Source organism: Prenolepis imparis, unplaced genomic scaffold (assembly GCF_030444845.1).
Source record: "Prenolepis imparis isolate NDT839.2.m4 unplaced genomic scaffold, iyPreImpa1.0 SCAF_7, whole genome shotgun sequence".
NCBI lineage: Eukaryota > Metazoa > Arthropoda > Insecta > Hymenoptera > Formicidae > Prenolepis > Prenolepis imparis.
In genome coordinates this window covers 218,672-244,075 of record NW_028141165.1, presented here as the reverse complement: position 1 = coordinate 244,075, position 25,404 = coordinate 218,672, and the positions used below count along the sequence as shown (strand labels likewise).

Genomic DNA, 25,404 nt, shown 5'->3' with positions numbered 1-25,404 from the left:
AAATGTAGATACAAATGGAAATCTGATTTCTTTTGTTATCATTATCACCTATATATTCTAAATAGAATGTCACCGGATCAAGTATCTCTTTAATTACAGCTTTTTGCATCAAAATTTGGAAATCATTTTTCTGTGATGAAAATGGAAAGGAAGGAAAAAAGTCATTTACATCTTTCCAATTTTTAACACTGTATGTCTTTGTATCCAATTAAAATTCTGTCAAAGTCAAAGCTAGCTAATTGAAAAATGTGCCATTCTCATTTAATTTCTCTTCTAAAGTTTAGAATATCACATGTAAAAAAATTTGTCAAAAGTTACATTTTCAATGTCAATTATTCAAAAATTATACATGCCTTGACATTTTCATTAAGAACAAATAGATTCCAAATTAAAGAACCTAAAAAAGCACATAGTCTTGAGACAACCTTTATACGATACATATGTTACGTTAATATACATATATACACGCGTATATTAAATCTGTAAAACACATTTACCATTTTGTGTTTTGTTCAACACCAACAAGAATAAATTATGCAGTTAAACGTAAACTTTAAATTTGGCTTTTAAGGAATTATGTACAATCTGATATAAAATAAATGACATATAACATATTATCAAGAACAAAATATCTTACATAATAATTTGATTGAAATAAACAATATGTATAAAAAGTTTCCCGAAGCACACAAATTGTAAAATTAATAAAAATAAAAAAACTTGAATAAAACAAAAACTCGGAATAAAACATATTTAATAATAACGTTAAAAATACTGGAAGAGAAAACTGTGCAAACGATATATAAAATGTTACGCACAATAATAAACTTTTATAATATATACCTACATTTTATTAGATAAATTGAATAATTGTAAGAAAGAGAAATATTTAACAAATAAATTGATTATATCATTTAATAGTCACCGTAGTAATTAAAGAAACATAATTATTCAAAGGTAATTTAATTCAATTTAATAAAAATTTCAGAAATTTTCCATTTTTATTTTCAGAATCAATAGGTCTGTTCGTTTTCGCTGAACTTGGCTGAACTGGCTGCACTAGTTCAGAGGATATCTTTTTCACTCTACATTTGAAGGAAAAAGAAAACTCTAAACTAGTGCAGCCAATTCAACGAAAACGAACAGCCCTTATTATGTTCGCGGTTGCTGATTTGAACTAAATCGACAAATTAACAGCATAAAGTACATTTTTTTTTTATTTCTTCGTCCTCTGTGATTTCTTTTTCTATTTTCTTTTATTATCGTGTCGAATTCATTCCGCGGACATAATAGATTCTGAAATTTTTATTAAATTGAATATATTGCTCTGAAATTAACCGTGAGTAACGCGCGAATAGCTACCAATATCCAACGAGAATACGTTACTTCGAGAGCTATCTTTTAGAGTACATTTTATGCTACTTACACTTGCAGCCCGACACCCGAATATATCCCAAATGCAATATCCCCGCCAAACACCGAAAGAATAACTTGAACTTTCCAATTAATCGGAATGGTTGCGAGCGACATAGAGTGAGCGCCAACGCAATTGTTCGTCTCGAATAGCTCAACTTCTACAAAGGTGTGAACTGGCCTTTTTAATGCACATGAATTTAGCACACAGTGTATGTACGTGTACACACAGAATACGCGTACTCTCTCGAATGCAGACGTTGGTTGTTGTTGTCGTGGTCTCGGAGCTTAATAAAGTTCTTTCAAGCCCTAACGAGCTTACTCTTGACGAGAGCCAAGTCGAGTGTACGGCTTCCGTCGTAGCGACGTAGCAAATGATTAATCTACATAACCTGCCTCGAGATACTACTTACATTCCGATCCTATGTATATAATTAGATGATAGCGGTTTCTTTCCTCAAAGATAGTAGAGAAATATGCATTATCGCGGGGATTTATATAAGACGTAATATTCACTAGATGAATATTTTTCATAGCAACGCATCATGTCTGGATGTTGATTTATAAAGCGATACAAGTGATGTACATCGTGCTTTACTCGAGAAAATAGGAAGACAAGGTAAAATGGTTAAACACATCATATATCTTTAAACTCAATATTTTCAAGCAGAACGCATCGCACTCGCATACGCTACTAAAGAAATCACCCTGTATATTATGAATGATCGTAATAAAAAAATTAGTTGTGTTGTTAGCGCAAAAATTTAAATTCATTTCATCAACACAACAACTCATTACAACAAAATCTATATTTAAAAAACAAGATTATTTTAATATTTTATGCACGAGTCGGTGCACTCGGACAAATACATATACCTATACACATATTAATAAAATTATTAATAAACATTTTCTCTTTCTACAAATTGTTACGAGAGCGCATTTATATGGCGTCTCTTTTCACGTGTCAGTAAAATATTAAAGATTCTTACAAGATCGTAAGTAAATCGATTAGTATATAAAAACGTATCGTAAAGAGTAGTAATTTTTTAATGTAAAATCGAACGAAAGCAATTTCAATTGTTCAATAGTGAAGATGATTCCTGATACACACAATTTGTGCGATTCTCTGTAAAAATTCCTTGAGAAATTTTCCTGGCATTTGCGATATCGCGTGAGAGAGCGTTCAATTTCATCTGGATCGGCCAACTACTACGTATGTATGTAACCCTCCCCGCCCTCGCTCCATAATTGAATACTCAATAGGATTTACCAAAGCGGGCCACGGCGCGGCATCGCGTATAGCGTATAGCGTGGGCGCGCCGCGTCGCGCCGAGCCGATCGACAGGACACACGCCAATATTTGATCCGCGTCAAAAGCTCCGAGGCGAATCCACACCACCAACACGGCGGCGGATTTCCAACGGTCGTTAACCCCCGTCGTGCTGTCTCGCCGCCGCAACGTGTGATCCTCTCTCTACCTTCTGGTCGAGTAAACTTCCGAAAAGCCGTCATCCCCGATTTGCCAGAAATTATCGATTGTATCTTTGTTTACGACGCGTGCGACCTAGCCTATAGAGAACGGCGATCGCGACGACAATCTATGTGATATATTTTTTTTCGATATTTTAGATACGGAATAAATTTTCAAGTGACACGGTCAAGCCCCTCTCTCTCTCTCTCTCTCTCTCTCTCTGTGTGCGAACGCTTTATCTCGTAAGGCGATAAAGTAACGCATGTCGTAACGTATTGTGCATACACGCGCGCAAATGCAATAAACATAAATCTTATTTTTACTTCAAAACGTGATCATCCTCAATAGCGTGAAACTTTGTCAACAAACAAGTTAAAATTTAACATTGTCGCGATATTTTAGATCTTTCTCAAGGAAAAGACAAAAATTATTTTCATCAATTTTTATAATCTAAATCTCACAATAAAATTTAAATAATCCATTGTAAGTTTAAAATATTTGATTACGAGTGTAATATTTGCTCTGCAGCTCACATAATGAGGTACGATAAATATTTCCCCCCCAAAAAAGGGCGCGAAAAGTTTTAGAGCTATAATCAATTAAAAAAAAAAAAAGCTTTGTGCTCATGCTTGTGTAACATCGCGTCTATGTTTAGCTTTATCGGTCTATCCGTTTTGAGGTATGTTCGCGCCATGAGACAACCAAATCCACAGGTGTGGTCGAAAGGGTGCTCACATCGCGCGGAAGTGCCTTTGAATTGGTAGGGGTCAGTCGTGACAACGCGTTGAATACCCCGTCAGAGGCAGGTATGAAAGTCGTCGCCGACTACATATCCGGCGTACAATGCGATCTCTCGAAAGGACAGAATAACACGGGTCGTCGCGCGATCCAGAAGACGACAACCATTTTCCGTCGCTGTACTTTTACTCTACTACGTGTTTCGCACAATTTTTCCATCCTTTTCTACATATATGTACGAAAATTAAGTCGCGGGTTAACCAGTTGGAGATTGCTCGTGATAAACGGCCACCGAGTGGATAGCGTTCTTATCTACATTATCCTTCCCCCCTATACCCCACTTCTCCCTCCGAGTTCACTTTAACCGAGACTTTAACTAATTTTTTTCGGGCACTCGAGAGACTTGCGCGCGAGAAAGTCGCACGCTTTGAATAAATTCAGGGACTTTTACGTGAATGTCACAAAATTGGGGATCAAGATTATTCCACATATATCTTGTAACTTTATATAAAATATAAAGTGTAATTAAATTTACAAAAGTGTTTATATGTTTCATCATTTAAAATCCACACATTTTTTAAGGAAAAATTACATATCACGAAACTAAAGAAACAAGTTCTATACAATTAGTTTGCAAATCGATTTGCAAGTACTCTTTAATTTTCAACTTAGAGTCCATCGTTTCGAATAAAAAATTTAATTAAACATTATCACTTTTTTTTACACATTAATATTTAATATTCAATATTGAATTTATGGATAACTAATCCTTTTAATTCAAACTTGTGTAAAATGTAAATGTCATCTATTTAAGAAATGAGAAGCAGAAAAAACACGCTTGCAAAATTTTGTCTATAATATATCAGTGTAAAGTCGCTATAGTGCGTTTTTTTAACAGAATAGAAAATGATCGTCTGCCATAAATAATAGAGTGTGCGATAAATTCGCGATTAGTTGGCGTACGAGATGTGACTCTATGTGCGCGACGCTTCCATTGATTAGATTACTTTTAATTGAACGCCTATATGTATATATATATATATATATCCTAAAAGGCTGGGTACTGCCAATTTACTAACTCGATAAATCTATAAAATAGCGAGGTGAAAGTGTGGCTACATTTTATTAAATTCCGTCTCGCAAAAGGCCATTGTGTGGCATCGCGTCGCGCCAAATTTAGTAATGGATCATTATTGAATCTTGCAGCGAAGGTGCGAATATTGAAATTTACCTAATTACTTTTACCAACGGCGCTATGGATCCACCATACTTATTTCATTCAAATACGATATTAATACCTAATTGTAATAATTTTGCGATGAAAAACGGAAAATGTTATTGCAAAATGCTATTACAAATGATGGAGACAATATATTCTGATAAAACATTTTGTTGAAATATTTTGATGTAAAATTATTTCGAAAAAACATATAAAGTGTGCAAATAAATAATTTGCAATGTTAAATAACAAGATTAAGTTACATCGTATTAAATTAAAAGTGCACCAATTATTGGTATAAATTTGTAATAATATGTTTATGGAAATACTTTATATATAACTAAATATAAGGATTAATTATCAATAAATTCAATATCAAAAATTAAATATTAATGTATTATACGTAAAAAAAATATATAACATTCAACTAAATTCCCTATTAATCTCATTATGTATATATTTAAAGCTAAATATTAAGTTTCTTATTCGTACTTTCTCTATACCTATATACATAAATCGTGAGTTTCATATTAATGTATATCATTTAGAAAATTAAAATTAGGATTTTAGGATATTAAATTTACGATAAATATGTCAAATCGGTTTTTCAAGTATTTAAATAGAGCGCTTAATTCTCTAGTACAGTTGCTTTCATTTTATATAATTTTTGTTAAACTGGAAACATTAGACAGAGCTCTCTTAAAGCAGGAATCTTTTATTTTTCGTCGGGTCTTTCTATTGAATAGCTTCGGTACTAAAGTTGAGGATAGAGCAGTAAATTAGTAACTAAATAGCACTTAATTCCACGATAGTTTCCAATTCAATTTGTCGTGGTTAAAGTACTAGTTTAACGGAGATTATCTTGTGGTAGATATTGAGACTAATAGCAACTAACTAACTGTCAAAACATATTACCTAATTATCATCTTTGAGGTCAATATTATCGTGTAAAAAGGTATTAAAAAAATTGAAATGCCACTATTTAAATATTTAAGTGAGAAGTTAACGACAAATTAATTTTCTTTTGTATAAATTGTTTTTTAAATCTAAATTATTAAAAGATAAAAAAAAATTTCTATAGCTTTTTGTAACACATTATTGAAATCTTTTTTAAATGTATTTTTTATATCTATTTCTCAAAATAATATGGAAAAGTAAGGGTCTTTGTGTGTATTTATCAATCAGAAAAATCTTCTGAAGGACATTTTCGAATAAGGAGTTAACATTTGAACATCTAGCAATGAATGCAGTTCGAAATGTTATGCGATAATATAAACTGATTGTGCTTAATTAAAGCACTGTGATAGACGAATATTTCTGTTTAAATATTACTCACGATATTTGATGTGCAGTCTAGGAATGGGGTCCTGCGGCCAAGCCACATTTTGCGCGACTAAGCTGATTAGAGCCAAAAACAGCGACGCACTCATCCTGGAAACAAATGGCCCTGCAGGATATCCGACGAAATCAACGATAACTTTCACGCTTCATTATCGCCACCACCGATCGTCATTCCTGTAATCATATAATATAATCATTCTGTAATTCTAGTCATAAAAAGAGAGAGTCCGTACATTATATGTATAATAATATACAATAAAAGACGAAACATATACATTTGTATATTAATTAGTGAGCAAAGACTTATATACGTTATATTAGAATAACAAGATTTTATACATTTTGCACGATCGTCCTTAAACAAATTGACCGTTAACGGATTAATTTTCTCCAAAAATATTTTTCCAAAGATTGAGATATCTTAACCGCTTTATATGTACATTTTTTTGATGGCAAAGAACTTTTGTTTTATAATTATTGTTTAGTAGCATTATATTATCATATTATCGTACAAATGCATCGTAGAATCCAAGATAATATATTATTTTGAGAAAATTGAGTTCACTAGCGTATGCACGATGTATATAGTGTATACTGGTATACTCCAAATTGAACGCATGTATTCTTTATGGAAGGCGAAGGAAGAAGAACAGAGAGGAACAGGTCTTTTGTCTCCTTTTTTCTGGGAGCGCGCGCGCAAAACTTGTATATGCATATCTTCTTGTAGAAGAAAACTACTACTTGGAATAAGTAAGGAAAAGCACGAGGAAGGATAAAAGGCTAACGAAGGAACGGTAGGCGACCACCGCGACTGCAACGACGACGATGAAGAAGACGATGTTATGCATTATGCAGAGAGGTCGCCAGCTCGAGTTTCTATTTGTCTTGAGGCTGTCTTACTATCTCGAATACGTTCAAGATTAAACTTAGAGTATCGAATACGTATATTCACGTATAAGATATTTATAAAACATGCAGCCAAAGTTTTATAATATTGTATTATGTATGAAAATTAAATAGCTAAAAATATATTTTTATATCAAGATATATGTATATTTGAAATAATTTTTTAATGTTTTCAGTCACCCCAATTGTAATCTGTCCGAGAAAGATCGGGAATTTAACATTGGTTCTATATGTTGTTCATTGAACAGGATACATAAAGTAAATGTAACAAATTACATGATTTCCCTAGCGAAATTAAAAAGTTATTACATTAGTTTCTAAATATAAAATGTGAAAAATCGATATCTGAATCACGCGCGCATGTAGAAAAATTATAACACTAATAAAAATTATATCTCATATATGATGCACTATTTCCGAGATTAAAAAATTATATGAAAGAATTGTATAATTTAATAATAAAAATTTATTCTCTCACACAATTATTAGTTTGATAAATAAAAATTTACGTTTTCGAGCTCGTTTTTTTTTTTTTTTTTTTTTTTTTCCCTAGAAATTGACCATCAAAGTAGACAAAGTAAAAGATTCTAATAATTTTGCCGCGCCAGTTAAACGTCAATTTACTTATAGGCGGGTTTATAAGCAGCACAATGATCGCGATCACCACGAGGATATTGATCAGAACTGACAATAGTTGCGCATATAATATTATTAAAGTATTGATTAATCTTGACCAATTGATTCGCGATACAATCGCGAATCGTATCGCGTTCCGATACGACAATACGCCGCATTATTACTTGATGACATTTGGCATATAACAAATTCATGATCACATTGCAGCAACAAAGCCGCGCGCGCTCGAACGATCTAATAAAATCAGATGATGAATCAGGTTAAAACGGAAATGAAAAAGAAGAATGTTTCTCTCCGCGGATTTGTCGTGCTTGCCGTGATGTTTGTAAGAGGAAGAGAGCACGCCTTGCTAGGCGTGGCTCGCCCTACTTTCGCGAGATACGAGAGACGAGAGACGAGTTACAGATCGAGAGAGTCACTTCCCTGCAGCGTCTCGTCTCGTTTCGTCTCGTTTCGTCTCGTTTCGTCTCGTTTCGTCTCGTCTCGTTTCGTCTCGTTTCGTCTCGTCTCGTCTCGTCTCGTCTAGTCGCAGCAGCAGTCGCTTTTCGATTCCACGAGTGTGCATGCACACCGAAAATGAGACTTTCTCGTACATTAGACGAAACGCAAACTCCGTTGCGCGTTTACAAACAACGGGAATGCTCTCCGCTCGATCGCCGGATGCTCTCTCAATGTGAGCAAAGAGAAAGAGATCTAATTTTCTACATCGCATCTACACACGCGTTAGTGGATTGTGGATTTAAAATCCGCAAAGAAACGTGCGATCGCGTGTGATTATAACTCTAATTTCGGAACTCGAGATAATATTAAGTCCATCGCGCACGGCAAAAGTAATGAGAACAAAATTACACAAATTTGTGGTTTATGCAAATCTCAAAATTGATAAACGAAGCACTCTGATTTAATGAAGAAATTGTGTCTTTTCATTCCAAGAAATACAGAGTGCAGCAATATTTAATACTTTCACTGCTATTTAATTATATATCTTTATATTATATATTTTTATATCTTGAAAACCTTCAGGATAGGTTAATTGAGAGTAAATAAACGAGGTGTATTATATAAACAAACAATGTCTAAACAGACTGTGAATACGATATACATTATATCTCTTTGTCTCACAAAAAGAGATAAAAATGTAAAAAGCACAAAAATTTCATTATCGAATTATTCCGCAATTGCTTATTTCCCTTCATAATTAATTATTTTAATTTGTTTAATTACTATGATTGTTATTTCGCATTACATTCATGACAACATAATTTACGAAATACTCGGATATATAGTAAACATATCCAACTTTAGCGGGTAGATAATTATTGTAAACACAGGGACATTGATAAACATCAGAATATATAACCACCAAACTCAGTCAAATAATTATTTACTAAATAATCTCGCAATGTTCCCTACCCTCTTGTACCAATACATTGATTTGCGTGTTAATCTCCACGTTTACAGCTTACTCGCACAATTTGATACGTATTCCATTTCTTTTTCTGCCAATTATCAAAAATGACAAGCGAAAGCACAGAATTACAGAATTATTTTTAAAATTGTCGCAAACTAAATATAAAATTTGAAAGCGAGCCATGTTTCGCATATACACATACACGCATACATTTTTTAATATATGTACATATAACATCAACAAAGATTTACGACATACTCGAAAAGACGAGCAGAGAACGTATAAAGTGAGCAAGAGACGCAAGCGAAACGGAGAGAAATGGCGAAAAGCAAGTCGCGAGACGTAATCTCCAGCGGGTAAAACTTTGACCAACATCCTAATGGAGAACGTGAGCGTTCTGCTGCTGTAGCGGGGGCCCAGTCTAATTATCCATGCGCTTTGTGCGTGTATGGGCTTCAACAAGAGCAACGGCAATGGCACAAATGGCGGTATGAGCGTGATTGCTCGGACGGTAGGTAGTTCCAACGCGATTGCTCTCCGTTCAACAAGCCGGCCATCAAAGTAAAAACAGCATACGCGGCAAGCCGCTCCCCGACTCCCGCGACTCACGCGATTCCCGCGATTCTCGATTCCCGACTTGCGTGCACCGCGCACCATTTTCAACGAAAATCCTAACTGAAAATTAGAGCTGAAATCCTAAAGGATTTCTCGACGCGTTTACCCATTTGTTTGTCTGTTTGTTTGTTTGTTTGTTTGTCTGTCTGTTTGTTTGTTGCAGCAACAAAGATACACGCGTGTGCTCTTCGTCGTTTATTCCTTCCGGCAGAAACAAACGCATCCGAGACTACACGCGGCGACATTTTCTTCATCGAAAAGATATATAACTCTTTTCTTCTCTCTTCTTCTCTCTTCGATTTAAAAATAATATTTATTCATCATTAAACGCCATAATTGTAATATAAAGAATTTCAATTAAAAGTTTTCCTTTTTAACAGTTACTTTGATTTATATTTTCTAAAAGTATAATTCATATATTTCATATTACTTAATACTTCAACTTTGAAAATTGCGTTAAAGCATTGTATTCAAAATTAGGAGAAACATCGTCATGTATAAAATTATTTAAAGTTGAAAAAAAATACAGAAAACAATAATAACAACTCTTGTATTTTTCTAATTGCTTGAAAAAAATTAAATACAATTTTATCAACAAATTTTATTGCACATTATGAAAAATTGTTACTATGAAAAAGTTTAAAAGAAGATTAAAATCTGTTTTCATGTATAATAAAACGTTAAATTAATTAATAAATTAATGAATAAACATATGATATAAATATGATAAACATGATAAATATAAATTATTATTTATCGACAGAATACGTGTTTCTTTATTGCGTTTTTATAAAAAAAAAAAGAAAAAATTTTTTTTAACGCTTTAAATTGCGCTTCAGAAGTATATATATAAATGAATAATAAAATCATACTTTTTGAAACCATTTTTAGATGGATTTATAATATTTAAAAATATTTAATATTGAAACTTTTCAAATTGTAGAAAGATATCATGTTCAAGTTTCAATGGAGAATAGATTAATTCCATGTTGAAAGAGAGAGAGATAAAGAAAAAGAGTGAAGAAAATTTTGTTCTATTTGCCAAAATAATTATTTACTCGGTAAATTTTCTCTTCTCTCTCATCTTGGCGTATATCCTCTATCTTTTTATCTGTTTTCGTCTCATAACTTCGGTCAATCTCGTCGCCTAGTCTAGTTCTCTCGATTTTTCCGCTTCCGGCGAATTTTCACATTCGCAAAAATTGCTACTTCTGATTTGAACGAGTCGTTGGAAAAGTGGAAAAGTTTCTTTTCATTCTCGTGCTCTACGCTAAAAGGGCGGAGACACATTGAAGCTGCCAGCAGAGGAAAATGGTACGATCGAACGTACGATCCCCGACGTCGCGGATGCACATAATAATGTACATAAAGTTAATTCTCGCGTGACTAGGATTTCAAGATGTAGTTATATCTTGCTAAATTCATAGCGATATCTTCTCGCCCCACCAAATTGCTGCTAAACTGTAACTTTTACATCCATTCAAGTTTAATTTTCCGAAATATCTAACGGATAAGTTTTTATGAATACGAATATGTCTTTTATTAAAAAACAGCATTTAGAACATTCCTATTATAAGAAAACAAGCTTTTTGCAGAGGCTCAATGGTAACTTCATTAACCAGATTTTAAGTCACCGCAAATGTGACTAGTTATACATATATCTATAACTAATATTATCTACTTAATGCATTATTTTTTCTTCACATAAGCATCTCATAAAATACAAAGATCGCGTTACAAACGTACATTTAGTTTAGATTATTGTAGTATTTAGTTGTAGGAGTAAGGGAAGAGAAAGAGAGAGGGGGGGGAGATGGTCTAAAATTTTTCGAAGAATATAATCTCTATAATGAATCTCTTTAATGAATAAAGCGTTCTCTTGCGTTATTAATTTATTCTAATTAAATTTTCAAAGTTAAATTTTAGCGAAAATAAAGCCGATTCAAATTAATTAAAAGATCTTACTTTGTAATCTATTAATAATAATATAATAAATTTTGAGAACAGTAAAGAAAAAATCACTATATTATATTTAATAATAGAGATATTAAAATATATATTTAGTATTTGGATAATTCTTTATTTAAAATATGCCATAAGAAATAGTCAATTTTGTTAAGTGTGACAAAATACATTTTTTATTATCGATATCCACTTTTTCCAAAGTGACTTCTCCATTTTTGAATCTTAGTTTGTGTATTCCAATCTCTCTATTCTATATACTATTCTATATGCTGACTGCAGCCTTTTGATGGTACAACCGTCAAAATATTAACCGATATCGTCAGCTATTATGCGTCTCGGATGTGCACAAGTTCGAATCGACTCACAATCAGCCTATTTGCATCGTGTATGCGTATAGTAAGGAAGGCACGCGATTAACTTATCACATATACCGTTTCAAATTATATTCTTGTTCCAATTTTCCGTTTCTATCATATCGCATTCAAACATGCAAGGAGAAATCCATAGCAAGCACACTGCAGACCAAATGTTATTTTTCATTTATTAAAATAAATTATTAAAAGATATTAAAGTTATGTATTGCTCGCGTGCTTTAAGTTCAAGTATTAGTTTCTGTGAGTAAAAAGTTATAGACACAATGCTGCAAAGTTATAATAAAGAATAGAAATTGTGCATTATTAAAATATTTATGCTCATGCAGTTATTTATAGGAAAAGCAAAACTATTACTTCTTTGTTTATTGTAAAGTTTATTTGCTTTTACTCGTGAAACAAATATTTTTTGCAACAGCATTTGCTTCATTTTTAATCGCACAACCCATTTTTTTATTGTTTATAGACTAAATGACAATTACAACATTTTTAACTGCTTCATTTCTAACTTTATCTTAGATAAGTCATGTCCGTTCCAAATCCTGTTCAAATGTGCACATTGTGAAACGAAAAGTGGAAAAAAGGAAGACAGAAAGAAAGAAGTATAACGTGGGAAAAGATAAGTCTAGTAGTTGAAAGGCGGCCAAAGGGAGCAAAAGATATCCGCGACAGAGCGAATGAATGAGACTATCAGAGGTCTTTGAGCCAGCAGAGGTAGGCAATGATTAATAAGTAATGTCGATCTCGTTCAAAGTGAGGCGCGCCGGAACTTGAGGGCATCCCACCCTGTCGAGTTTCTCGCAGTAATAATAATTGTACGCAAATAGAATTTCGAAAAATAAATGATAATAATAATTATATTATATCTCGAGAAAATAGCACAACACAGTATTTGTGAACATAATATTCCGCGTCTTTATTAAATTAACTTCCGACCAAAAAATACGTCTATATGTAAGTAAAATTCAAAGCTATGTGTTGGTTAATTGCTTATTCTCAATTTAACAGAATTATATAGTCACATACGCATTATCTTAAAAATTGCATTTCTGCATCTATGCATGTGATATGGATTTTCATGGATTCTAAATTTGACAAACTTGATTTCGCATAATTGTTAAGTCTTTCACGATTATTTACGCTCCATAAAAACACTTGATTTTTTAAATTCAATTTTATTTTAAATACTTTGTCCAAATTTTCGTGCCAACCATTTTTTACTAACATAAATTATCATATTTCATTAAATAAAAACATTCTTTAAAGATGATATTTAGGAAAAATCTCTCTCGTACATTTTCTTTTGGCTTCTCTAGAGCCATAAAATATTTATACTTAAGTTATTAACGTTCTTTTTACATTATTATTTATGATAACGATGATGGATAAATTCACTATCTTTCCTTCATAACTAAGTAATTATCAATTAATTTCGATACAAAGGAGCTTCTTCCAGCGGAAGTTATGAGCTCAGAAGCGAAGTTAATAATATGTTAGTCGATACATCTGTGATATCTTACACTCCGGAACCGCATATCAATATTGCATTACGTCAATTACAGAAGCGCAAGCTTCCAGAATTACATATTTATAGACTTTTATCTCTCTTTTTCTCTCTCTATTTTTCTCTTGTAATGAAAAAAAAATAATAATAATAAACAGCAAAATGAAATCGATGAATATAAAGTTGCACACCATGGAAATGGTAAAAATCATATTATGCACCTATCAAAATAAATCATGTTACGTACATTTCGAATATAATAATACAATATAGATAATTTCTCTGTTTTCTCCAATAACATGATAACACTTTTAGAACCGATTCTCTTTATTTTCCTGAATAGCCGCTTTGATAAATGCATATGATGGAGAAATTAATAATCAAAATGCAAATATCTCGCGATGATAAAATGTATATAAATAACTTCAGAAATAATTGAAGCAAAATTAATTGCTTCGTAAATTGATAAGCCTCTTTGCATTCAAACACAAAATCCGGCAGCGCAGTCAGATCCAATTTTCAAAATGTATTTCTTCTTCCGTCAGAAATGGATACGAAACACGAAACGGTGTCAAACAAGTGTCAACATTTACTAACTAGAGTAATTATGCATTTACGCATAACAGATAAGTGAACTTATTCGTAAAGTGTCGCGTAGGAAATTGTTTTGTAATCGTAATAAAATTTCGCTTCCTACGGTGCACGTATCTTGTTACGAAGTTATCTATCGAATATTCTATATGGCATAATGTAAAATTTGCTCAATTTAAGAAAGCAAAGATATTTTTATATCCGGCTGTACGCGAGTATACCTATATAGGATTTTCTCCATCTTTTACTTCAAAATTATTTTTCAAAAAATGCTTAAACCAATTAATTTGAGATTTAAACTTTTAAGTGATTTATGTGAGCGTACATTTGAAAGAGAAAATTGAAAATATAAAAGACAAATATAAAATTGTTTTGTGAGAGAATTATAACTTTGCTATTCTAAAAATTAAAATAATGGAATTTAACATTAATTACTTACGCATAAGATTTATAACTTATAAACTTTTTAATGATAATATTGCCTCAAAGATTAGAATTTTCTCCTTAAATCGACACTTTCTCACATATTCTTGAAAACATATATGAAATTTAAAAAATCAAGTTTCGCGAATTGAATGACTACTAATTGATTACGCGCTTCGCGCTTTCGCGCGCAAAACGGCTTCTAGTCGCATCGCGTCGCGTCAAAGTGTGTTTCGAAATCACAAGGTTACCGGAGCATCGCAACACAACCCGTGTTAGCGGGACCAAGTGCAATGACAAAGTCAGAAATGCGAAGCAAAGGAGGAGTGGTCGTGAACATGGCGGGCGATTTAAAGCGAACCATCGCATCGTTGCCAAAGCTGACTACTCTTGTGAATGAATATTCAGAAGCGCGCGAGAACTGCGGAGAGAACGTGGTCTTCGTGCCTCGGGTGACCTCTCGTGGAAACGGCCAAGTGAAATGGTCCAAATCACGGGAAATATTCAGATTTTGACCTCGCGACTAGGCGAAATTACTTCTATTACATATAGCTCGTGTGATAACGAGCGTCCCCATACAAGTATATAGTTATGTACATATATGTAGGAAAATCGCGAGCGATTCTCGTTGTACAAGTCTTTACAACAATACCCGAGAGCTATCGCTGCGTTTCTTATCTTTATGCACGCACACGGTAATGCTTACATAAAACTACGTCAATATAATCGCATACTTTACGTATATGTGTATCTATCCTATTTAGATAAATTATTAAATTACATATGTATATATGTATATAAAAATCATATATGGAATAATATACCTTGTACAATCAACAATGTTTAAAAAGTCAAAACTAAATAGTACCTCCGCTCTTATTGCATTAATTACTGCAAATGCTGCGAATATACATACATACTTTATGTATTATGTTGTACGAATTTATGTACAAATTTGTTAGTATTTATACTGGCAAAAGAGAAAACATTGATGATTAAAGCAGCGATATTAACGCTATCAAAATTGGAAACAGTTAGTAATCAATTTTCATTAAAAAAAAGTAAATAATCATTTTTGAAAAATAATACTATTTTTCAAAAATTGTATTATTTTTGTAAAATTACCAAATGTGTGTTTTTCTCTCAAACGCGGCACACAATTTTTACTTAAAAATTCTTTTTTCAAAATCAACATTTTAAAAGCTATTAAATTGTTTATATGCATCATATTACATACACGAGATATCTTTTGGAGAGTTTGCTTTTTATTTTCCAAATGGTTGTTTGTTAAAAGTTTTGCTTTAATTTTAATGGTCCTGCTGTGAAAATTTCACATGGATATAATTGTTTCAAAACATAATTTTCGCTACATAATTTTCATGAAGCTAGGAGGAATTTTAATTATCGCGCAATCATGGTAGATATCTTTACATTAAATAAAAAACTTTCCAAAGAACCCCGCACTAATCATATGGAAAATCTATCCCGGTAATATCAATTGGTTTTTTCATATGTTGTAACTTATGACTTACTGAACAAAAGATGTAATGGGCACAAAGCTCAATAATGGACAGTTATCGAGTTATAACCAGTCAAACATGAAAAATTCGGGCTGCCGAATAGTCAAATCTCGGAAAGTATTGATTTTTTGGAAAAATATTTGAAACAAAAATAGTAGGGTTTTACAAAACCTGTTAGCTGGTGACATTATTTTTGAATTTTGAATGACCTTGAAACTTCATCTCTGCTGTGACACACAAAGATTTTTGTGGAAGATTTTTGTTCACGGAGCTTTTCAAGGTCATTCAAAATTCAAAAAAATGTCACCAGCTAACAGATTTTGTAAAACCCTACTATTTTTGTTTCAAATATTTTTCCAAAAAATCAATACTTTCCGAGATTTGACTATTCGGCAGCCCGAATTTTTCATGTTTGACTGGTTATAACTCGATAACTGTCCATTATTGAGCTTTGTGCCCATTACATCTTTTGTTCAGTAAGTCATAAGCTACAACATATGAAAAAACCAATTGATTTTACCGGGATAGATTTTCTATATGATTAGTGCGGGGTTCTTTGATCTTGTATATAGATAGATATACATAAATAATTATGCATTATGGGACAGCGCGTTTGAACATTCAATAATAACAAGTACTCGAAAGAGAGAAAAGAAGAACACTTGTTCAATTTAAACGTGCATAAAACGCATCAGGCTTAATGAATAATTACACAACTACATTTTTTCGTATAAAGAACTGTAACAAGTGTAATAACATCGATTTACTTATCGCGCAAGCAAAGTCCCAGTGAGAAATGGTGGTCGAATCGACGTCGATTTGGTCGAATTGATGTCGAATTGACGTCGATTCGACCAATCATTTCTCGCTGGGGTATAATTAATAGATGATCTTTGTAATATCGTAAGATATTTAGTATCAATTTCGTTCAACTTCCAAATATACACGCAACTAAATCGGCGGATGTATCCTCAATATTTTACACAAGCGGCATTTTCAATAATCCCGCCGCTCAAATAATCTCCGTGTGCGTTCGTGGGCGTTTTATACAACCTGCATCGTTTTCGCTTGTCGTTAGGGCTCGTGGTGGAGACCCCGAGTGTAGCTGCAGGTTGCAATTCGAGCCGTAAGGGGCTGCATCTCGGATTGCAAAGCTACGGTTGGTTAGAAGGCGCGCGCGAGGGACAAAATACGATCAACCGCCTACGTGCAAAGTGGTTTCCTCTATCTTAGATTGCCCTATCCTTCTCTATATATGCGGGAGAACGTTTAAATTTACACGATGCATAAACTTTGTGAAAATTTGTAATGTCTATGTAATAATACTCGCGGGAATTTCGGATGGTTGAGACACGATTTTGTCGCAATAGCGATAAAAAAAAAGAAAATATACCGTACAGTTATTTCAAATGTTATAATAAATTTTCTATAGGTTATTGAGAATAATATTCAAAATAAGATAAATATATGATATCGGACATATGTATGTACATATACATACAAGAGCACACAGCGTGGATGGCGTTACAAATAAATCAAACGTCTTTATAGAGACGTATCATCTGATCTTGTTAGCCCTCCTAAAAATTTTTTGTTATTATTTCTTGTGCCAGAGAGATGAGAGATGTGCATATGAAAAAAATGACATTTCTGTGCAAATAATGAGTAATTAAAAAATTTAATTTTCTTACATGTTGGGGAACCAAGTTTACAAGAATGTCATCCTGTCAACAAAGAAAAGAGAGAGAGAGAAAAGGAGAGAAAGGGATAAATATAGGAAATGGAAAGAAAGGGAAATTATGAAAAAGACCCAGACAATATTAGGCAAGCGATAAAAACGAACGAACACGCCTGGAGCAGGGAAAAAAGCAGAGATACCGAAATTTCGCGCAGGGCGTACTGCACACCAGGGAAATTGCCGAGTATAATGGACGAATGATAATTTAGTACGCGCGACGTACCTACGATAAATGAGAACGCGCGACGGACGGCATAAAAATTTTTCTCATTTCCAAAATTCGGGACGTGGAAAATTAATCGTCGCGTCCCCAAGCGTCACCGAACACACATCGTACAAACCCGCTGCTTTCTCGACGTAAATATAGCAAAGACAGATATTTTCTTACGTCGCGAATAATTCGCAAAAGTCGAAGTGCTTCGTAAAAGAGACGTTAACGCTCTTGATTTTTCGTCCTACGGGATTAACTCGATTCACCGGCGCGGCGGCATAGCTTCTATGCATCGTGCGAGAGCACTATGCGATGCTACACGACAGAACTCTCCGTATGGCGGAGGTCCATTTGCGGACCGCCGGTAATTTCCTCGGGGAAGAATCCCGACTATATGTATAACGAACACGAGCGCCGTTTGCTCTCGCGCGCGATTACACCGTATTTCGGAGCCCCAGCCACGCCATGCCGATTCACGCGTATAATCGGTACGATTAATAAAGACCTTAAAGTCTTATAACAGTAAAATAGCACGAGTTGCGCCAAGAGAGAACAAGTCATGAACGAAGACAAAGCGGAAAAGAGAGATGGCGTATAGCGATACCGTTTACCAAGATTACACCGTGTAACTTCCGCTCCGCGCGATGACGGCGCGATCATGCGGATCATGCGCATCGCATCAGCGAATTTCCTCCTCGGCTAAACACGTACGGATATGCATGTATACGTGCACGCTCGAATTTTTTAAAGAAACAAACACCGCCGCCGCGTAAAAGATGTTTCACACAAATAAAATCCTGCGATTCATAATCTATATATAATTCACGGATATCAGATTTTATTTTACCGTTGCCATTATTATTCGTGTACGTGAGGTATATACTTTTTCGTCCATTAATACTATCGCTATTGACATATTAGCATAGAAATTGGTACTGTATCCTATCAGCAGAATGTGTACGTCGTACTTTTAAGCAACTTTGCAAACTCGTCGCCGACCATTTTCGAAATGTAAAGTTGAAACTATTTTCTAAAGTATAATATAACGACGAATGTGTGAACCACGCGCGAAATTTTGCATTTTCAATCGACAAGTATTTTCCAGTCCAATAAATACATTCGAAACGATTGAAAATGTATGCAAGTATCAGATTTGAATTAAAAGTTTGAACTTATTTCGTTAGAAAATTTACAATTTTTACATTGCTAATTCCTATATATGTTTTCGAATGTTTGATGAATAATATTTGAAATATTTAGAATATAATATACATATATGTGCATTTTAAAAGACAAAGACAATTTGTTTGTTTTATTCTTAAATTTTTCTGTTTCTATTAAAACGCACACGCCAACGAGATTGATGAACAAGGAAGAAGTCATTATCTTTAATTATAATTTGTGTAAAATATTTGATTGTTTTTTTTTATACTTAAAAACAAATATAAACAAATAGATATAAAATATAAAAGCTTATATTGTTAGTCAATTCATGTAACAGACAAACTTTCAAACGATATGACGATCGATCCAACGATAAGACGATTGAACCCCTATGGAAGCGCATCGGTAAAACGATCGAATTTCTGCATTTCCGCGAAAGAGCGATGCGATTCTATCCTACATTAGTATATTTCTTTACAATGGGAAAAAAAACTCGAGATCTCGTGTCTTTACTGTCATCTAACCCAAGTCTCTCGTTTCCGCTCTCTTTCTGTCTTCCATCATGCATTAAATATCTATAATATTGTATTTTAATTTGATTACACAACTTTGTGCCCATAGAACAAGAAATTACGAGCTGAGTAAAAAAAATGTTTTTTTAATTAAAAATGTAGAAAGAGCATCATTATCTTAGAACTTTGTTCTTGGATCAATAAAAAGAACATTGCAAATGTTTTCTGCAAAAAAATAAAGACTATAATTGCACTATTTTTTAACTAATATTATTATTAAATTTTCTAAAATAAGGTCACAAAATAAACTTTTTGGTCGGGCTTGATGAATTCATTACATGTTTGCACAAGTTGCAGATACGTGTCGCGTAAAATGCAGTCGTTACAATGTACGACTACTCGCAGTGCAAATGTAAACACATGGTTATGCGTGTAACTATAATATATGATATCATATGTGATATAAGTTACATACTTAAATTGTTATAAAATATAACGTCTCTATGATATGTTTTATTTGAATTGCGTGAATTGCATTGTATACACCTCAACAATTTGTTTCAAAAGTTTATTTGAAAAAACGTTGAAACATTTATTCTTTTCTCATTTTATAAATTAAATGAGCCGATTATCTATTACAAAATAGTGGGGGGGGGGGGGGAAATGTACTATCTCGCTTTTCTTTTTCCCTATTTCATATCTAACGATATATATATATTATAGAAAAATGTATGGCACATGATTTATCTCTTCAAAAAGTGGACACTCTGGATAGGGTCCCGTTATCTCTATGTCGCGTTAAAAATTTGTGACACTATCTACTAATCGTCAGAAAATACTATCGTCGTATCCATGTCTGTACGTATATGATATAGACGAGAACCGTCTGATTCCTTATACTCACGAGCGATTATCGTCAACCTACCGATAGTGCACGATATTTAGTTAGTACAGAGCGGAATGCGTGAAAACGATGTTGCAGGAGACGATCGTCGTCGTCGTCCTCGCGTTACATGTCAGGATCACCGTAGCTACGGGGCAATCGAATTTTCATCGCCGCGAAGGCGAGCTCTGAATATTCATACGGTCGGACGAAACCGTATCTTGCGCACGTCCTCTCTCTCCCCCACATACCCTTCCATAGCTGTGTGCGTTACCCTACGCCCTATACGTAGATCACATGCGGGACTCGCTCCTTCCCGCCAGCTGAATTTAAACCGATGCACGCTCGAGGGTGCATGATCGCTCGAGGTTGCATCGGAGCAAATCGAATATTCGAAGGAGAAAAAAGTTGCATCGTATCGATGACATATTGTCTGCTGTAAAGCAACTTTCAACACGAACACGGTTTCACGCAAAACCAATAATCAAATAGAATAAATCGATACAAACGACAACCAAGTTTGATTAACCCCTTATATGTATATTATGATTAATTGATAATCATTATGATCAATATTAAAATGTATCAATATATAGATCTGAATTGTTTGTAATTATTATTATCTAATTAATGTATTATATTATATTCGTAAATATTTATTTTTATAAAAATAGAAATTTGAAATAATCAATATTGGTCTCGAGATGTATCATTATTTATTTACGTACGAGTTAAAAGAGATATGTACGATACATATAAGAGACTATCTTTGCGTCTGACCTCAAAGTTTCGTTGAAGGTAAAAGTGAAGTGAGAGAAGAAGGGAGAAAGGGTGAAAGGGGGAGAGAGAGAAAGAGAGAGATTCACACATATATGCGCATTCACAAGTATTACGAGTGAACACGCACGCAAGCCATTTTTCAGTGCACGACATTTTACATATGCGGTCGTACTTGCAGCACGATACGCATATATAGCTGTTAAAGCGAGGGAATGAGAGAAAAACTAAGGGCAAAAGAGCAGAAGGAGGAAAAAGAGAATGGAGAAGAAAGAGAATGAACGCGAACGGAGGGCATCGCTATTATTATTATTATTATTAGGCCAACGCGACATGCTGGATAGAGGGCTCGGCTCACTTTAGGGAGAGCCGAACGAGTGTGCATAGAATTGAGGGTAGCACTGCCAGCTGGCATTCTGTGTACAAAGTATACCTATGTACCTATGTATGTATGTATGTACAGAGTACATCTTATATAAAAAGCGGAACGTGTCGATAGAAGGCCTGCAACGAATTCGACATTACTTTCGCTTATAGCTGATTTCTCGGTGACGCATTCATTTAAATCTTGATAATTGAGTTCTAAATTAAATTAATCTATTAACATTAAATGTTCATGTAAAATTAATTGAAAAGAAGATTTCGTTACTAAAATTTAATCTATTAGAATCCTTTAATATATGATATTATACATATTAATCATAATCTTTAAATTTGTACTGCGAAATAATTTAATCACGGAAAATGGTTCAAAAATATATTCACGGTATTAATCCTCTTAATCTTCGCTCACATAAAGTAAATTCCAAATTTTCGTTCAATTGTCTTCTAATTTTGGACTATTTATACATTAGATTATTTCTCTTCTCCCGACACATTAAAATGTTTTTATTCAAACAAATTTTATTCTCAATTATTATGCCATTAATATAGTGACTCATCTTCTTTATATTCATATATATTCATATATATTCAAGAATTAAAGAATAAACAGCAAAATTTTAAAACATTCTATGTATACACATGTTTTATTATATAAACGGGTAGAGATAAAAGATTTTTTTTTTAAAGCCAGTTGCTAAAAGAGAAATAAGAGCATACATGAGTAAAAGTGAGAAAAGATGAAAGAAATGCTGCAGAAAAGTTGAAATTGTTCTTCAAAGAAAAAAAAAGTCTATCAACGATTATATAATTACGTCAAAACGATTTGACTATCAAACTCATTACAAGTCTTATTTTTCGTTTCAAGTTAAATATGCATCTTAAATTATATATATGTATATAAAACAAGAATCGAAGAACTGTACGGAGGAACTTAAACGGGATGTGGGAGGTATATGATTAACGACACCGTAACGTATATGGCAGATTTCCATCATTTTGTAAATTCGTATATTTTAAACTGATGAGTTTAGATTATAGTATTGTAATATGTAACGAGTATATCTTATTCGCGTTGCACTCTGCCAACTTAAGTTTAAAAATTACCGGATTATAAATTGCCGAACTTTGGCTAATAATAATAGTATATAGAGAATTTAAGGATTTTTTAAAATTAGTCATTTAAACTAATATTTTTTTTATCTGGCAATAATTCTGAATAAAATGCGTGATATAGAATGTGACATACACGAGACATATGTGTAGTACATACATCGATTTCCATCAGTTATAGGAATTTTAAAAGCCCGAAACTTGTTGAAACTACTACATTACACACATACTTATGCATCTATAAGACCGCTTCTGATTTAAAAAAAAAAGTATAACTTATAAAGATAAAAATATTAAATTTATATTTATTATATTTTTATCTCTTTTCCCAAACTTGACTTTTGTTTTGGAAACAAAAATTTCGAAAACGAGAAGATATCAAATCAAAGATCGAAAACAATTTGCTTACGCTAAAAGATCAAATCTTCAAGCGAGATTGAATCGTCACTTCATGTCATTTTATCCCGTTCAGAAGCACTTTAAGCACTTTACCCCAGTACACATCTGTGTTATCTCTCCGATATCTTCCATCATCGATTTCGAGCCATTACCAATAATCTGACTTAATCTAACCTGACTTTTATTGGACGCATAAGCACGTCGATACGTCGGATCGTTTACACGAGCGCGGGTACACACTTGTAGTCTCGTCAGAGCGCGAAGAGCATATCTCTCGAAGCAGCGACCCGCGGTTAAAAGACCGGAAACGACCGTATAGCGACCGCAAGTACGTCTAACGGTTCTCCCCCTCTTCGTTCTCATCTTCTTTTATCCACGAGTTCACGCTTGCAATTTTCTCTCTCTCTCTCTCTCTCTCTCTCTCTCTCTCTCTCTCTCTCTCTCTCTCTCTCTCTCTCTCTCTCTCTCTCTCTCTCTCTCTCTCTCTCTCTCTCTCTCTCTCTCTCTCTCTCTCTCTTTTGCGCGCGCGCGAACAGTCGCTTAATCACCACGCTTCGTCTAATCCGCCTGTCGTTTCGTGAGATTTTTTTTTCTCGTAACAATCGCAGCCACGGAGCAAAATCACGGAACGATGCTTCCATATATGTGTTGTGTGTCATCCTATTAAAATTAAACTTTTAATGTTACCACAAAAGGAATGATTGCCTCTGAAAATGGTCTTCCAAACTCACAATCAAAGTTAACAGAGTATAAAGTATATAGCGTGATTTATAGAAGCGCTTAATCGAGTGGAAAGACGTGATAAAATGATGAATTTTCAATAAGATATAGACTTTAACTGGGAGATAATAGCTCGATAATATTTATATAATATTAATGTAAAAAGGGAGAGAGAGATGCGTGCAACAGAGATGCAAAGTTTTCTAAATTAATTTTTTTTATCTAATATCGCGCATCAAAAATCTGGAAAGAATAAATAGCGCATGTTTCCGTTTCTAAACAACAAAGCAAATTTAAAACGCCAAATCTCGAAAATGACGAAATCTGATTTTATAGAAAATATTTCATTAAAATGTCATTAAAATTAAAACACAAGAGAATAACATCATTTAATAATATTTCAAAAATGCTGAGAATGCAAGATCTACCGTGATCTCATGATGTATGTACATATGTTTGTTACGATCCGCAATGAAAATGCATCGAAAGTGAATATCATATAATAAACCTTAAACATTGGATAGTATATTGTTTATTGCATTTTATAACAAATTCAATTTAGCGCCGACACAAAAATTTGCGTCGCGTGTTTTAGCCATGTAATACAAACATCAAATCCGAATAAGTATATTGTAAACTCAGAGAAGTCTCGCTGATGTAAACATGTTAAAGTAGATGATCGAAGTAATAATCGGCGTATATCTAACTTTATCGCGGCGTTTGAGGAAACTTTCCCGAGATTAGTACAACTTACTCGTGTACATTGATATAGACAATCTAATTTAACTCAATGAATGTAGAAAATATTAATTATTAAAAATCAAATTTTCAAGCATTTGCATATAGTATATATAAAACAATACAAATTAAATAAATTTTAAAATTCGATAAAATAAGCATGCAGGGTGAAAGAGCATAGTGGCTGTCCATGTTACACAACGTGAATTCGATTGGACGAGAGACAGTGCAAAGCATCGAGCAATCCTGAATGTAGTCGACTTCAAGGCTAACCATTCGCTCATGTACAGTCCGTAGCATAAACATAGCGAGTTCTTACATCGGTGGCCCGTTCACCACATTACATTCGAAATACAACATTTGTGCTCAAACATCACAACCAAAAGACCTTGCTCGTCAATGTACAGAATATTTAAAGACAGGGCCAAAGGTATCTCTCACACACACGCGCACGCGCGCACTCGAGATTTAATTTTATGTGACATAAATTCAACATCTATAGCAGCATAAGCAATGACCAAATCGACCAATTCATTATATTAAATAAAAGTTATTGAAAATAAGATAATATCTCAAGTGCATGCGCTCGGAATTATTAAAAATAATTTAAAATATAAATATAGATTTAAAAAGTATCTTTA

At 33.4% G+C, this 25,404-nt stretch overlaps 1 protein-coding gene across 4 annotated transcripts in view; it reads right to left on the bottom strand.

The window, feature by feature from the left end:
• Positions 1-25,404, bottom strand: part of LOC145938074 (semaphorin-1A) — a 191,521-nt gene that overhangs the window by 145,771 nt on the left and 20,346 nt on the right. For all 4 annotated transcript variants that reach the window (XM_083041434.1, XM_083041437.1, XM_083041436.1 and 1 more), the window contains exon 2: positions 6,181-6,359. In XM_083041434.1, coding sequence (XP_082897560.1) covers positions 6,181-6,274 — 94 coding nt within the window. In that variant the 5' untranslated portion in view covers positions 6,275-6,359. The remainder of the gene's footprint in view (positions 1-6,180; positions 6,360-25,404) is intronic.